Source organism: Peromyscus maniculatus, chromosome 22, assembly GCF_049852395.1.
Source record: "Peromyscus maniculatus bairdii isolate BWxNUB_F1_BW_parent chromosome 22, HU_Pman_BW_mat_3.1, whole genome shotgun sequence".
NCBI lineage: Eukaryota > Metazoa > Chordata > Mammalia > Rodentia > Cricetidae > Peromyscus > Peromyscus maniculatus.
Genome location: NC_134873.1, coordinates 54,713,153 through 54,728,727, shown reverse-complemented (window position 1 = coordinate 54,728,727; position 15,575 = coordinate 54,713,153). Strand labels below are relative to the sequence as shown.

Genomic DNA, 15,575 nt, shown 5'->3' with positions numbered 1-15,575 from the left:
ATATTAATAAAACTACCTGTATCCTGCATCTTTCCTGTGATTTCAACAAGAGCAATTTAATTTTTTCTTTTCTGGTATACCCCTCTTTTTTTCTTGTTAGCTAAGTCCTAGAGGATAATGTTGAGAAGGGGCGTTGGATTTGTTCTTACAGTAGTAAGAAACCTAGTTTCTTAACATTAACTATGATGTCAGGTGTAGGTTTTCCTGGTGAGTTCCCTCCACTCAGATAATATACCTACTGCATTGCCTTGTTATCTAATATCAGCTGTCACATAGTAGGTGTATATATGACAGGATTTCATGACGCCAGACAGAAAAGTTTCTGGAGATTTGTGAGCTGAATGGAGATTCCCAAAGGTACATTGTGTCCTGGAAACAGAGTGAAGGAATCTCCATGAACATCTGTGGATACTCATTTGATGCCCTGAAAGCTTAGGCTTTTAAAATGAATCAATTTGTCTTGTGCAGAACAAATAAGTTGTAGTCCCAAGGATTTTTCTGTCAGATTGGCTTGAATAATTGACTCCCACTGAATAGTAAAAGCTCATGCAAGCTGCATGCTTGCTGCCACGTTAGCAAGCACGTTAGTGGTGCCAGCAGCCCTTCTATATGCTTCAACAGGAGGATTTGCAGAGGCTTCTTTCCTTCTGGGGTGTTTTTTCTTCTCCTGACCGCCGGCCATATTTCAGTCTGTTCCCAGATCCTGAAAATCCCTCTGGTGCTGAAAGACTAGTGCCCTTTGCCATCTTAATCCCAGGGCCCCACAAGCACAGTGAGCTGTTCACCAAGCAGTTTGCTCATTTAAAGCGCAGAACTGCTCAGGGCAGTCGCGTGTCTGTGTTTTAAGGAATGTGCTTATGAAGAGCTCTTGTCCTTGTTCTGCAAAATCACTTGTCTTGTTGCATGTACCAGTTCTGTGTGATTGGATAGAGCTAGAACCCGGTGGCTCCAGGCTCTCTGTCCTGTCTGTCACGGGGCCTCTAAAGCCCTTTGTCTTCCCTTCTGTTTTCTCAAATGGTTCCCATTCTCCTGTCTCTTCTTTCGGTCATGGGTCACTCACACACTCCCCTGGATGACTCTCAAACTGCCATGTGTCAATCAGAGCAGAGTAGATGCAAGAGGAGGACATGAGGGAAAAACTTGCCCTGCTTCAAGTTAGGTGGCTTTTCCTCGTATGGTGCTGCTGCTGTTCCGTTGTTTTGTTTTGCACATTGGCTTCTAGCTGTATTTTGTATTTGGGTCATCTTCAAGGGCCAGAAAGGGACCTGAGTGATAGTAAATAAAGACTAAAAGAATACTGTGCAGAAAAGCACACGGGAATGAAATGGAAATTCAGCATGGGACCTAGAAAGTGAAATGTTGTTGCTTTAAAGCTGAGTCTCCAGTGTTGCATCTGGAAGGGCTTTTTAAAAAAATAATTGTGAGATAGTTTGGGTGCTTCAGGAGGGAATAAAACAAGCAGTTTGATGAACAATTCTTCAGAAGTTTGTGGTAAAGTAATAATAAAAATGTGGATTCTGACCTCAAAAAAGCTGACTAGCATAAATGACCATTTATAATCCTCTTTTAAAATCTCATAAATTTTATGTAAAAATATAATGGCCCAAAAAGTATGTCCTTGAATTTGAAGGAGTCTGTTTATACAATTCACATAACTTGCCAAAAAAAATGCAGAGTTGGGTAACTTCTTTCTGAAAATAGAATGGCCCATTTTTCCTGGCACGGGTCCTTGGGGATTATTAGCAGTCAGTCCTGGGGGCCTCACGTCTTGGACCAGTGAGTGCAGGTAGCGCCATGTGTCATACCTCGGCTTTCAGCAAGTCTCAGCAGAGCTCCAAGAGACTTTGCACGCACATCACTTGGCGGCACAGGCAGCGCCTCGTTCTGTGAGCACCATGCCTGGGAGAGAGAGGGTAGCAGCAGACACCTCTGCTTCAGCTGGTGTCAGGGGCACAGTGTGGCACCTTTAGTACTCCCTCCTCCCCAGACAGACGGGAGGATATTAACCCCTTCCTGAGCAGAAATGTGGAGGAGATCATCTGCAAAGCCCGTGATGAGCAGGGATAGCAGTGCTTGTGCGGATTTTTACCTAAGGAGCTGCTGAGGGACACATTTCAGCCCAGCATTGCCGTGACATTTTTGTAGATGGTATTTTGGTGAAATAGCTAGCCTACTCTGATTTTCATTTGGTTGGTTGATTTTGTTTTATTAAGTCTCATAATATGTCACTGTGTATTTCTATTTTCTATCATGTATTTCCTGAGCCCCTGTGGAGGGACTCTTAGATTGTACATGTGTACATGTACGCATGTGCACATGCAAACAACACATTCACCCTTAATTTGTATTGCTGTTTCCCTGAATAGAGTCTCACTGTGAAGATAATATGTGAAGTCATAGAAACACTTTGTCGATTGTTGTGAGAAACCAGTTAGATGATGTTATAAAGCCTTAAGGAATGCCTGACTGTAAAAGTTCAAAGGTGTTTGGTAGTATGCCAACTTGTTTTCATCGCCTCTGTCTTTCTTGCTAGACTTTGAGCCCTAGATAAGGCATTTGGTCAGAAAAATGTTAGTGGACTCAGCTCAAAGTGGCTTGAACAGTAAGGAAATCTATTATTCTTTATTAAGCAGTAAGGAAATAGTGTTGCTAGAAACCCAGAGGAGTGAGTCCAGAGCCGGTTCATTCTGGAGCTCCTGTCTTTCTGTGTATACTGTCCTCAGTGAGTTGGCTTCTCTCAAGGCCGTCCTATCACATGGTGCAAAGCTCCTAATGGTCTGTATTGAAGAATAGTGGCCTCTAATTCTAAGCCCCTAACAGATTTACTCTCAGATTTCATTTAGCATCATTAAATAAATAGAACAGGACTAGCATGGCTGGCTTCGACTATTGCTTTTCATTCCTCTGGACCCATCAGAGGAAATGTATTTTGTATTGTGGTCACATTACCCATCACACATATATTTGAGAATATGTATATGTCACTCTATACAATGAAATCTAATTTTTTTAATGTCTTGAAACAATGTAATAACTTCTACCACTTGCTGTGGTTTATATATGAAATACACAGCAAAAGGCACATGTAGTGAAGGCTTCATCCCCTGTCTGGGAAGGTCTGAAGACTAGGACCTAAAACCCAGCTAGAGGAAGTAGGGAACACACGGGGTTCATTGGGTGCTGTATCTTGTTCTGGGTTCTTTCCATCTCTCTGTGCTTCCTGATTGCTGTGATGTGAACTGCTTTGCTCTCTCATGTCCTCCCGACCACACTGAGAACCATGAACTGAAACAAATCCTTCTCTAAGCTGTTCATGTCGAGCATTTAACAGCACGGTATTAAAAAGGCGAGTAACACACTATTATTATAAGATGAGGCATTAGAATGTATATTTAGTATCAAACACACAAATATTAGAAAAGATTTAATGTAGATAGGCTGTTGGTGAACTTTTTCCAGACCTGAATATGTGAGAGCAGTGTTGTGCAGCCGATTGACACACTCAAGCTTTGTTCATCTACTTCTTAGGTTCACACTCATTATTCCTGGTGTAGTAATAGTGATTAATCTCCCCAAGTGTCATTAATGTGTCCAGTACTCAATAGAAACTTATAGAAATGCGTGAATAATAGGATTTGGGGATCATTAGAAACCGTCTTGGAAGCTGCCTAGCAAAGTGTGTAAAGATAGGTCAGCTAAATTTAGTTTATGATCCCAAGTTGAGTTCTGGATTGGTAAGACAGTTCTTTACAGAATGGTTAGGATACTTCAGGAAACTTGAATACAGGCTATGCATTAGATAATTTTGTTGTGCCAATAAATTTCTTGCTTTTAATAGTTGTATTGTGAATATGTGTGGCAATGTTCTTGCTATTTGGAAAACACGCTGGAGTGTCTATTTGATGGAAGACTATAAAGAAGCTCTTTTTACTTCTGTGGACTCTTCTGGAAAGGCAAATGTTTATTCACCCCAGAGAGGGCACAAACCAAAGCAATGCTTCCACCCAGGCTGATGTGGTGAACAGTGGGTTTATTTAATTAGGCTCACTTACAGGAGCTTGCCTGATGCCCTAAGTGTGGGGGACAGCTTGCTCAGAGCTGCACGGGTGGGACCCCACTAACTCCAAAGACACATTCCCTCCAAAGACCCCAGGAGCCCAGAGAATTACTACATCAGCTGGGAGGGAAGTGCAAGAAGCGGCTGCAGCCTCGGGTGCCCTCTTTAAGATGGTAACGCATTCTGCTCTGAAGCTAGCAGTACAAGTAATACTTCTTTCTGAATTTGAAATTAAGTTTAGACATGTCATGGATGGTTTGCAATCTAAAAATGTGTGTTCTTGAGTTCATGCTTACTGAGTGCATTATATGTATGCATGTAGTAAGGTTTTTTTCTTTGAAAAGTTAAAAATACCTTATTTTTTTTATTCCTAGTCACTACCACAATTATAGGGCAATATGCCTTATGTATTGAAAAGAAAAGGACAGGGCTACAACAGAGAAAGACCTCAGACATGTACATCTAATTGACACGACATTGCATTAACCAATAGCTGCACCTTTTGCACACTGGCTCTCACTGCCCTGAACAAGAAGGGTTCCTGGTTAAGCTGCTGTCGCTTTTCTCATTTGGTTTGCTAGCATTATGTGCACCTATTTTCATAAGGGGTGGCATTTTCCTGTGGTATCTTTGTCTGGCTTTGGGGTTAAGTTAATAATGGCCTTGTAGGATGAGGTAAGACGCTCTCCCTCCTGCAATTTAGGAGATTTTGAGAAGTATTGACAATAATTATTCTTGGAAATGTTTAGTCACATTCACCAATGAAGTACCTGGACCCAAGGTCTTTTTATTGGAGGGATTAGAGTTTGAATCCCTTGATAGGTCTGCTCAGGTGTTCTGTTTCTTCTTGGGTCGGTTCCTAGGGATTTTGTGAATTTTTTTTTTTACTCCTTTGTGGTTTAATTTATATTGGCTAAACAATGCACTTTTTACATTGTGTAAATGTCTGATTAAGTTTTATTTAAAGTTATATTTAAACCACACAAAATAAACCCTCCATAAAAACTGCCTTACTTTATGTTTTTGATCCACAATGTACTTTTGGTAATAATACTTTGTCCTCGCCTTTACCAATATTTGGTATTTTCCACCAGTTTTATTTCAGTCTTTGTGGTTGGAATACTCAAAAGTGTTTCTATTTGTTTTTAAATTGTGAAGTTTTAAAGCTGGCATCTATAAGAGCATCATTACCAAAGATACACCTTCAGTCTATCAGGTTTTTTTTCCTGTTTCCCCTTGTATGTGGTATATGAACGTGTATGCGTGGTTTAGAATGTGTGGAAACAGATTCCTTAATTTCAGCTCGGTTACATCTGTTAACAGTGTGCTTAAGAGGAATAAAGGGATTTCCCATGGTGTGTGTTAGTCAACTACCAATAAATATGGGCAGAAATAAAACAGTCTACAAATGGCATTTCCTTCATTTTGATTGCTACTTTGTCTTTGTCTTTTCAGCACGATGTATCCCAGACTTTACTCAAGGCAACCCTGGACAGTGTTGTAGAAGAATGTGTCAGCTTTGTGGGGGTGGATATCAACATCTGTTCCGAGGTTCTGTTACGGTGAGACAAGCATTTAACTTGCTAGCTGAGAGAAGGGGGCGTGTGTATAAAGTTGTCCAGCATAGAAAATCTATAGGTTTATATGTTCCTGTAGAATAACCAGAGAGGAAGGTGTCATTTAGGGAAAGAATTGCAAGAGTTCACATTGTTATTTTTAGCAGTGCACGGCTGAAATGGTTCATGGCAACCACTGATTGCATCAACGCTGCTGATAGACCTTAAATAGGGTTAGTGAGGAAAAGTGCCATTGTCTGCAGAGTAGATGCCCTTCGCTAGCCTAGTCTCTTACATGCACCTGTCAAAGCTGAAGGGGACCAAAAGGTGAGGGCTTCTGAAGGGTCAGGTGTGTCACGAGTCACCTGTCAATACTGACTGGCTCTTTTCCTGGCAGTTAGAGAACAGTTCCTCTTTCTCTCCTTTTCCTTATTTTGGTTCACACTCTTGCTCTGGATGTACAGGTCTGCTGGTGTGCCATGAAGTTCCTGGATCCTTCTCACCAAAACTGTGAGAGTGGGAAATGCCTTCCATGTTCTAAGATACCGCTTTCCTGCCAAAGCCGTGAAAGTCCTAATTCTATGCTTGGAACTGCAAGGTGGAATTAGTGTTCTCTGTAGTAATAAGCTTTTAATTGAAACCAAGCGAACTCCTTATTGATACAGTTTTCATGCCTTTATGCCAACCATGCCATTTCTGTAGTTCAGTGTTGTATATCAATGGACCCAGCAGACCAGAAGATTCTAAAGGACTGCTACTTGATGCCCTTCTCTAAGCTGGGCAGAGATTGTTGGCTTTTGCTGGGTCAGGAGATACAAAGGCTGTGAGCTGTGCAGAGGAGCAGCCGCTCTGCTGCTGCCTCAGTTCCCGGCATCTCGAGCACTGACGGGCTCGTCCGTCCCTGCTGTGCGTTTTCTCCCCGTCCTTCTGTTGACTAATGGCTGGCAGGGTGTCGTCGCAGGTGATGTTCTGGGCCTGTGATTTGGGCCATCATCTTTTTAGGTGAGAGCTTTCTTGTTTTAACTTTTGTTTCTCTTATTTTATTTTACCTTTTACTTTTTTTTAGGCACATTGCAGGACTTAATGCCAACAGAGCCAAAAACATCATTGAGTGGCGAGAGAAGAACGGGCCTTTCATCAACCGAGAGCAGCTGAAGAAGGTAAAGGGCCTGGGTCCAAAGTCCTTCCAGCAGTGTGCCGGCTTCATCAGAGTCAACCAGGACTTCATCCGAACGTTCTGCAGGTGACTGTAAAGCCGCTCTGTTGTTATTGTTACCCTGCCTGCGGACAGCGAAGTTCTAGATGCCCAGTGTCCGTTCACTCACCCCACAGGGTTGAGGATGCTCTGTGCTCGGCTGGGAATACAGCAGTCAACAAGGCAGAAAATCGCCTCTTCTCAGGGCATCATATTTTAATGCTTGGAAAGGACAATGAGCCAACTAGTCAAACAAGTAGATTCAGATGGTAACTAAGTGCTGTAAAAATGAAGGGATTTGGCGCTGTCCTAGGGGGCCAAGCAGCTGCTTTAGTTACATTACGTATTAGACAATTATCTGAGCAAAGTGAAAGGGCCAGCTGCACAGGGATCAGTGCAAGTGTCCAGCGTGAGAAGACTAGTGGCAGGGCGGGTGTGGTGTGTTCACACACAAGGCTCAATTGCATGACTGCAGCATGCAGGGGGAGGAGAGGGAACCACGTGACTGCAGCATGCAGGGGAAGGAGAGGTAGAGACTTGATGTATCCACACTGCACTGCTAACTTCACACTGGCCACCAGTCAGCAGTTGTGTGGACTGAATCGAATCCTTCCCTTCTAGTCCAAGTTGCCCAAAAGCAAAGAAATTGGATAAACTTGGTAGCCTTTATGGACATGAAGGAATGAATAGCCTTTATGCTTCTGATCCTCTGGGAATTCCTGCTTCACTGATGCATAAGTTTTTCTCTCCACAAAATTATAGTAAAGGCCATGCAGAAAGAGTTTCATTCTGGGGTAGGTTAAGCAAATACCAGCCCCACATGATGGTAGATTGCTTTGCAAGGCTCAGTCATGAGCACAATAAGGAAACGGTTGGGTTTTGATTAGTGAGTGGAACAGAGTAATCTCAAATCCATTGTAACCTAATTGGAATTTAGCTTATGATAAGGTGACATTTCATATACTGGTAGAAGATGGATATATAAAATCACAGAAAAATGTAACTCAGAAAGTTGATACATGCAGAGGACGCTGGCATCCTAACTCGCTCTTATTTTCAGCAAATTCCAAGTAGATCATAACATTATATGTAAAGAGGGAAACTGAATGTATATCAGAAGACATGCGAGCTCTTGCAGAACAGCGGAATAGTAGGACTTCTTCCATAGCAGAACCCAGAAGCTGGGGCCAGGGAGGCAGCTCAGTTGGAAAAGTGTAAAGTGCTGCGGAACCAGCACGAGGACCTAAGTTCCAGGCCCTGGCAACACGTTAAAGCCCCCTCAGGTGTTAAGGAACGGTTGTACCCTGGAGGAAGATGTGCTGCTGGGATTGGTGTAATAAACAGCTGAATGGCCAAAGCTAGGCAGGAGGTGTAGGTGGGACTTGCAGGCAGAGAGAACCCCCGGAAGAAGAAAGGCAGGGTTGCGAGCTAGACATTGAGGAACAGGATGTGCAGTTCAGAGTAAAGGTAACTGAGCCACGTAAAAGAACGCAGACTAAAAGATATGGGTTAGTTTAAGTTATATGAGCTAGTTAGAAGAGAGCCTAAGCCAAGGCCAAGCTTTCATATTTAATAATAAGTCTCTGTGTCATTTTTTTTGAGCTGGCGGCCCCAAAAGAAAAGACTGTCCACACCCAGGAGGCTGCGCTCACTGCAGTCCCATGCTGGTGTGGGGAGAGGGGACAGAGACATGGTGCCTGCTGCAGGCCGGCAGCCCTGCCGGGCCAGTGAGAGACCTGTATGGGAACAGTGAGGGGGTTAATAGAGAAAGACTCCCTAGCCTCTACATACACACACGTGTAACACACACACACAAGACCCAGAAGCCAAAAATGAAAAGTGCTGAGGATAAAATAATCTTTTTTTTTTTTTTTTGTTAGCTTGTGTTTTAAAAGCTTGGTCAGAAAGTTCAAATAGTGTTTTAAAAGAAAGATGTGAGCTGTGCCTTGCCTTCTGACTTGTTAGTGTTTCTTGTATGTATTTCCACATTGTAAATGTAATTCCACACCATTTGTGTGTGGCATTCACTGCTAAATACGAGCAGAAGGCTTATGCTATATAACTGTTGGAAACTTTGTTTTACTCATACCTCTTTCCAGGTATTTCATACAGGTTTGTATTATTTTTCCTGTCATTTTCTACATGGCCTGTATAATATTTTAATTAAATTATAGATGGGCTGTAATTAAACGTAATCATTGCCTTATTGGTAAACATTTGAGTTGTTTTAAAGCCTTATATTTTTTCATTGGTATCAGTACTTGAAATTTTTGTGACTGTTGTATCTTCTAGACAACCCATGCCTTTAACAAGAATATCATATCCATTGCTACCTCAGTGATCTTTGCCTTGAAGTCTTCTGATTGCTCACATTGTTGCTCTGCTTGCCTCTACAGAGTGTGTTTGGTGTTCTTTTCGTACCTGCTGTGGCATTTAACTGTTGCTGTGCTTCTTGTGAACACGTGGTTGGTCTCATGCTTTCCCTCAGGCTGACTCTGATGCATTTGTGTGTGTTGTATTCACTCATTGCACTGAATCTTCTGTCTTCCGTATTTTCCATCATGCTTTCTCCTCATGTCTCTCCTTGTTTTCCTGTCACATGTCCATTTCATCAGCAGCTCTGTCCCCAGAAAAAGGCTGGAAACTTAGGACTCCCCAGTTTCCCAGCCTGCTTCTCTCTAGCTCTGTTGTCCTTCATGGTGAGATTATGCACGGGCACGTGCACGCACACACATGCATGCATACATACAGTAGCATTCTTTAGATTTTTATATATACACATATATATATATACATTCTAATAACATTGATGAGCATTTGTTTAATGTTTACCTTTTGATTCTGTACTTCCCAGTTTTTCTATGGTGCATATTATTGTATAGGTTTTGCTGAAGTTTTACATGTTGAGATGTTTTTGGTTTGTCCTCCTATTGAATGCTGGTTTGACTCTGCATTCAGGGCATTTTCTTTATACCTTCAAGGTTATTTGTCTATGTCCTGACATCTCCTGTTTGCAGTGTGAAATCTAATGCCAGTCTGATTTGGCTTGCCTTATCTTTAAATACTGTGTTTGATTTTACTCTCTTGAGAGCTATTGTCTTTTTTCAGATAGATATTCTGAAGTGTCCTGTTGCTGTGTCAGATGTGAGTCTATCTTTATGGTCTCATTTTGCATTCAGTAGGTTCTGTTGGGAACTTGGTTTCCCTTCAGCTCTGAGAAACCATCTTTGCCATCTTACTGTGATGGTGGTGATTTTATTTATTTCTTCATTTCCCCTAGAATGTCAATTGTGTGGACTGAATCATAACAGAAAATGTATTAATAGTATTTTAAGCAAAATGTGGTAGTTTCTGTGCAGTGAATGGTTGCTGTGTGTGGTTTGCATAACAGAGGACTAAGTGCATGGTTAATTACATTCCTTTGCTTTTCTGCCCCATTTCCTCACTTTTTATCCTGATTTTTCCCGACTGTAGTAGTCAGCCCACTGACTCTTCAGGCCAGAGCCAGGGAGCTGCCACACTCACCAGTGAGAAGCTGGGCAAAAAGAAGACCAAAGCAGATGCCACCCTCACTCCAAACCCCCTGGACCAGACTTGCATCCATCCGGAATCCTACGACCTAGCAGTCAGGTGAGCCAGAGGGCAGCTCCAGAGCTCTGCATGTACACAGTGAGTTCTGTACAGCACATGGACTTTGGCTGGGCCTAGTGGGGGCAGAGACATGAGGCCATGCTTAACATGAGAGCGGTTTTCAGAAGTTCCTCATTGCTGAGCTGGCCACACATCATTTTATCGCTCTTCCTGGAGCTGTGTCAAGGCAATGAGCCCTGGTTCTAGGGGAGAAGTGTAGAGTGGAAATTGCGTGGCATTCACGATGTGTTTGGGAAATTAGTGTGACTCACTTGACTAATACCTGGTGTAACTTGTGCTCTTTGAAAGGCAAAGCCTTTTTTGAAATCATAAACAGCCAGCTTTCCCAAGAAATTATGTTCTGTTGGGTTACTAGAGTCTAACGTACTTTTAGTGGGGACACATTAACAGAGAACAGTGCTGAGATTATTTCCAGTACAAGGGCAGCTTTGACTTTAAATTTTTTATTCTATTTGTTTGTGTGTGCATGTGTGGAGTGGGGTCGGAGAACAACTGACAAGAAGAATCAGCTCTGTCCCTTCTAGCGTGTGGGTCCTGAGACTAGAACAGCCATCGATCGGGCTTGGCAGCAAGACTCACTCACTGACCCATTTTATTGACCCAAACCAACTTTTGTAGTTGCATGTTTAATTATCTTTAAAGCTTTCAGTTACTTCAAAACCTGTGACTTGATACATAACCAAAAATTCCTATGGTTCTGACTAGATTATTCAGTAGTAGATTTAGGACCAGTTTGTTTTAAGTTTGGGATCTATGGATTGCATTGAAGTCATTTGTATTTGCTCACATTGGTAAATATCATTAGCTTGCTTCCTTCATCAATATCTGCTATTATAAAGGTACAGGAATAACTCAGAAAAGGAGATGAGAAGCTTGTCCACCAACACCACGGCAGTCTGCACACCCCTGTGTTTGATTATGAGAATCATTGGCGCATACAGAGAATTCCTCTACATCTGTGTCTAGATATTAGCATATCCCTGCAGCTGCCTTTCTATACATCTGTCCATATCTGTCCATCTGTTTATCCACAAACCTATTTAGTGCTGAAATAAGAACAGTGGAGACAGCAGTGTGCTTTTCACTAAATTCTTCATGCATAATATAATAATTCCTTAGGTTTTTCTCGTAAAATTAACATAAAATTAAATTTTAAGTGTGTATTTACTGACTTTTGGAAAAGACCTGTATCAATGCAACCCAAAACTCTTTCAAAATCAAAAAACAACTACAATAAAAACTACTGCTTCCATCCCCAAACATTCCCTCCTCTTGAAGCCAGTCCTGACGAAACTCCCAGGAGTTTGGTGTAAATAAACTCACTGTTCTTAGAACTCCTTAGAAACACTGCCACACAGATGTGCTCACCGAGTGTCCCAGACACTGCCACACAGATGTGCTCACCGAGTGTCCCGGACACTGCCACACAGATGTGCTCACAGAGTGTCCCGGACACTGCCACACAGATGTGCTCACAGAGTGTCCCGGACACTGCCACACAGATGTGCTCACCGAGTATCCCGGACACTGCCACACAGATGTGCTCACCGAGTGTCCCGGACACTGCCACACAGATGTGCTCACCGAGTGTCCCGGACACTGCCACACAGATGTGCTCACCGAGTGTCCCGGACACTGCCACACAGATGTGCTCACAGAGTGTCCCGGACATTGCCACACAGATGTGCTCACCGAGTGTCCTAGACAAACTGCCATGCAGATATACTACCTTGATTACTATTGAACTCATGTTATTAAATTAGCAAGTCCAAAACAAAATCTGTGTGGGTGTTCCAGACTATTTGTATTTTCCTGTAATTTTTAGAACCAACTTGTTAATTTCCATTAAAAAATAATACAGGTCGGGCAGGCACACACCTTTCATTCCAGCACTCAGAAGACAAAGGAAGGTGGATCTCTGTGAGAAAGAATTCAAGGCCAGCCTGGTCTATATATCAAGTTCCAGGCCAGCTAGGAGTACTCAGTGAGTCCCAACAAACAAAAAAGTAAAAGTTAACTAATTCTGTTTTTCTATTTACTTAGACCTTCTTTCGTTTTTCTAAGTAAAGCTTTTAGTTTTCTATGTACCACTGTTACCTGTGATGTGCGACTGTGTGGTGTTTTCACTGATGTTATAGATGCAGCTATAGGTTATTGCTTCTCTTTCTCACCATGTAAAGCTGCAGTTGATCTTTGTGTAGTGTTTTGCCCTGAAGACCTGTAATCCATGTATTGGTGTGTTTTTCTAGAGTCCATAAATTGGGTGATCAGCAAATAGACTAACATTTTAATCTTCATGTTTTTAGTTCTTTTTCTTGCCTGTTGCAGTGACCAAAACATTTAGTATAGTGCACAAGAGTAGCATGAGGCTGTCTTAGGGTTTCTGTTGCTATGAAGAGACACCATGACCACGGCAACTCTTATACAGGAGAACATTTAACTGGGGTGGCTTACAGTTCAGAGGTTTATTAGTCCATTATCATTATGGTGGACATGGCGGCATGCAGGCAGACATGGTGCTGGAGAAGGAGCTGAGAGTTCTACATCTTGATCCACAGGCAGCAGGAAGTAAACTGAGTGTCACAGTGAGTGTAGCTTGAGCAAAGGAGACCTCAAAGCCCACCTCCACAGTGACACACTTCCTCCAACAAGGCCACACCTACTTCATCAGTGCCACACCTCATAATGGTGACACTCCCTATGAGATTATGGGGCCGATTACGTTCAGGCTACCACATTCCACTCCCTGGCCCCCATAAGCTTGTAACATTATCATAATGCAGTATGAATTTAGTCCAACTTCAAAGGTCCCCATATTCTATCACAGTCTCAACAATGTTTAAAAGTCCAAAGTTTAAAGTCTTTTCTAAGATCCATGTAATCTCTTTACTGTAATCCCCTATAAAAACAAACAAACAAACAAAACATATCACATACTTCCAGTATATAACTCTGACATCTTCATGGGAGCCTAATTAGCATGTTATATTGTACAAACCAGTCTTTTTCAATGTGCATTTTTGTGTTTCTTTAATCTATGTGTGATATGGTTTGTAAGATTTTCTGGTTTGCTTTTATTGTAAGCGTGTATCCCTCTCATTTAAAATCTAGATCTTTTTCTTTGGGTAAGCAACTGTAATCGGTAATAATAGTTCTCAGCAGTGGTTCCTTGTGATGAAGCCATAGAAACAGTATTGCTTCGCCAAAGACTCAAAACTTACGTGGCTCTTCACATACATTGCCAAGTAATGTACTAGTGTGTGATGCTGTCAGCAGGATTCAAGCCGGGACAGTCCTGATTTCCCCTGGTAGCAGGCATTGCTGCCAGCTTTCACAGGGACCACTTTCCACCTGTGGATTATCAATGCCCATCTGGTGACTTCACTTCTCTCTCTGCTTCCTTTGGGGGTGACCTGTTTGCCCAGAAGCAAGGCAGTTGTAGACCGTTTCATAGGAAATTTCTTTTACATGCAGTCCCCTCTGACCTTAAAACTTTGGAGATGAAATGGGTAATGACCTAATTACCCTTGGTGTGTTTTCCAGGCCTGAGCTGTAGTAGTCATATCTGACTTTCATACACTTCATCTAGATGACACTCAGCATAGACAGTTCCTACTGGCAGGTAGAGTCCTACGAGTCTTAACCATTGAGCCATCTCTCAGCCTCCCAAATGCTTGTTATTGGTGCTTGATTGAATCTTGGCCAGCAGCACCTGCAGATGCAGAGACCTAGCTGAACTCTCCTTATGTATTTGTGTGCTTCTTTCTTGTTTGTCTGTCAGGTTCTTGGTGTACTGAATTCTGCCATTGTGTGAGCTGAAAACTTAGTCTCCATTGTTTACCTTTTGTATTTGCTCATAATGCTATGGCTTGGAAATAGGAATGTTTCATGTTGATTAACTGAATTTTTTTCTTCCTTTTATGTAAAATGGCCCTTCTTTTAATACCCTCATCTCAGGCAAGCCTGGTATATCCTTAATTTTTTGATATTCCTTATGGTTCTAATATTTACTCAGGGGTTTTGTTGGTGTGGTTTTCTTCACCACTTGGAATGTGGTAGGGCCTGGAGAACATAAAGATGAGTAGAGGTAATGTGCCCTTAAAGGAACACACTAAAACAGGATAGAATTTAGCCGCGGGGGGGGGGGGGGGGGGGGCTCATTTCCAGACAGGGCTGTCACGTGTGTTCATGCAGATGGTGGGACAAAAAGAGGGACAGGCTGGAGAGCAGAGAATGTAGTTCCAGCTAGTTTAAGGAGTTGTTGCTAGACCAGTGAGAACAAACATTCATCAGTTACCTCCCCATTACCAGGCATTTTAGATGGACCGTGGTGTATACAGCTCACAGCAACCCCAGGAAACTGGTGCTGCTGCTCTTCCCATTTCAGGCTAGCCAAGTCTCAGGGAGAAGGTAAACTGCCTGAGATATAAGCCAGGTCTCCTGTCACTCAGAGCCTGAGCTGTTAACTGGATCATACTTTTCAGACTGGAGCCAGATTTGAATGCTGTCCCTGTGGTCATGGTCTTTTAAGAGTGCTGTTTTCTGAATAACACTGTGTGGTGTTCAGAAAGTGAGGTGCCCCATAAGGAAAATGAGCGAGTATTGGGAGTATCTGCTTTGGATGTTCTCTAGCATCCTTGGCTGATAGCATCCTTCCTACCTCTCAAGAAAACATTCCCCATCTGCTAAGTGAAGCTTTGCCTATTTTTTTTTTATTGAGGTGTCTGCAGGAAATGGATGTTCTCTAGAGAAGACAGAGTTTTATACTATTCTGCTGAAGATGTGTTTCCTGGATGTTGCAGTAAAAAGAATTCCTTTGCCTTCTGTTTTAGAATTAAGTAAATAGATCAATAGTGCCCACATTTGCTTTCTTCTTAGTTAAGAGAAGATAGAGGAACCAGAGTAGAGGGACCTAAAGCCAGAAGGGGTTTGTCAGAAATGTGAGGACGGAGAGCATTTAAATGAGACCTGGTGGAAGAGCTCACACCCTGGAAGACAGACACGAACCCAGAGCTTGAAAACCGGCATCCCTCCAGCCCTTTGAGGACCTGTCTTCTGGATTCCTTTAACTTACTTCCAGGTCTCTTCCCGTTCCCAGGATAACTTCGCTTCCTCC

General features: G+C 42.5%; 1 protein-coding gene across 3 annotated transcripts in view; it reads left to right on the top strand.

The window, feature by feature from the left end:
* Window positions 1-15,575, top strand: part of Srbd1 (S1 RNA binding domain 1) — a 181,446-nt gene that overhangs the window by 150,806 nt on the left and 15,065 nt on the right. For all 3 annotated transcript variants that reach the window (XM_006986498.4, XM_042266841.2, XM_042266840.2), the window contains exons 17-19: window positions 5,513-5,619; window positions 6,680-6,856; window positions 10,283-10,438. In XM_006986498.4, the coding sequence (XP_006986560.2) occupies window positions 5,513-5,619; window positions 6,680-6,856; window positions 10,283-10,438 (440 nt within the window). The remainder of the gene's footprint in view (window positions 1-5,512; window positions 5,620-6,679; window positions 6,857-10,282; window positions 10,439-15,575) is intronic.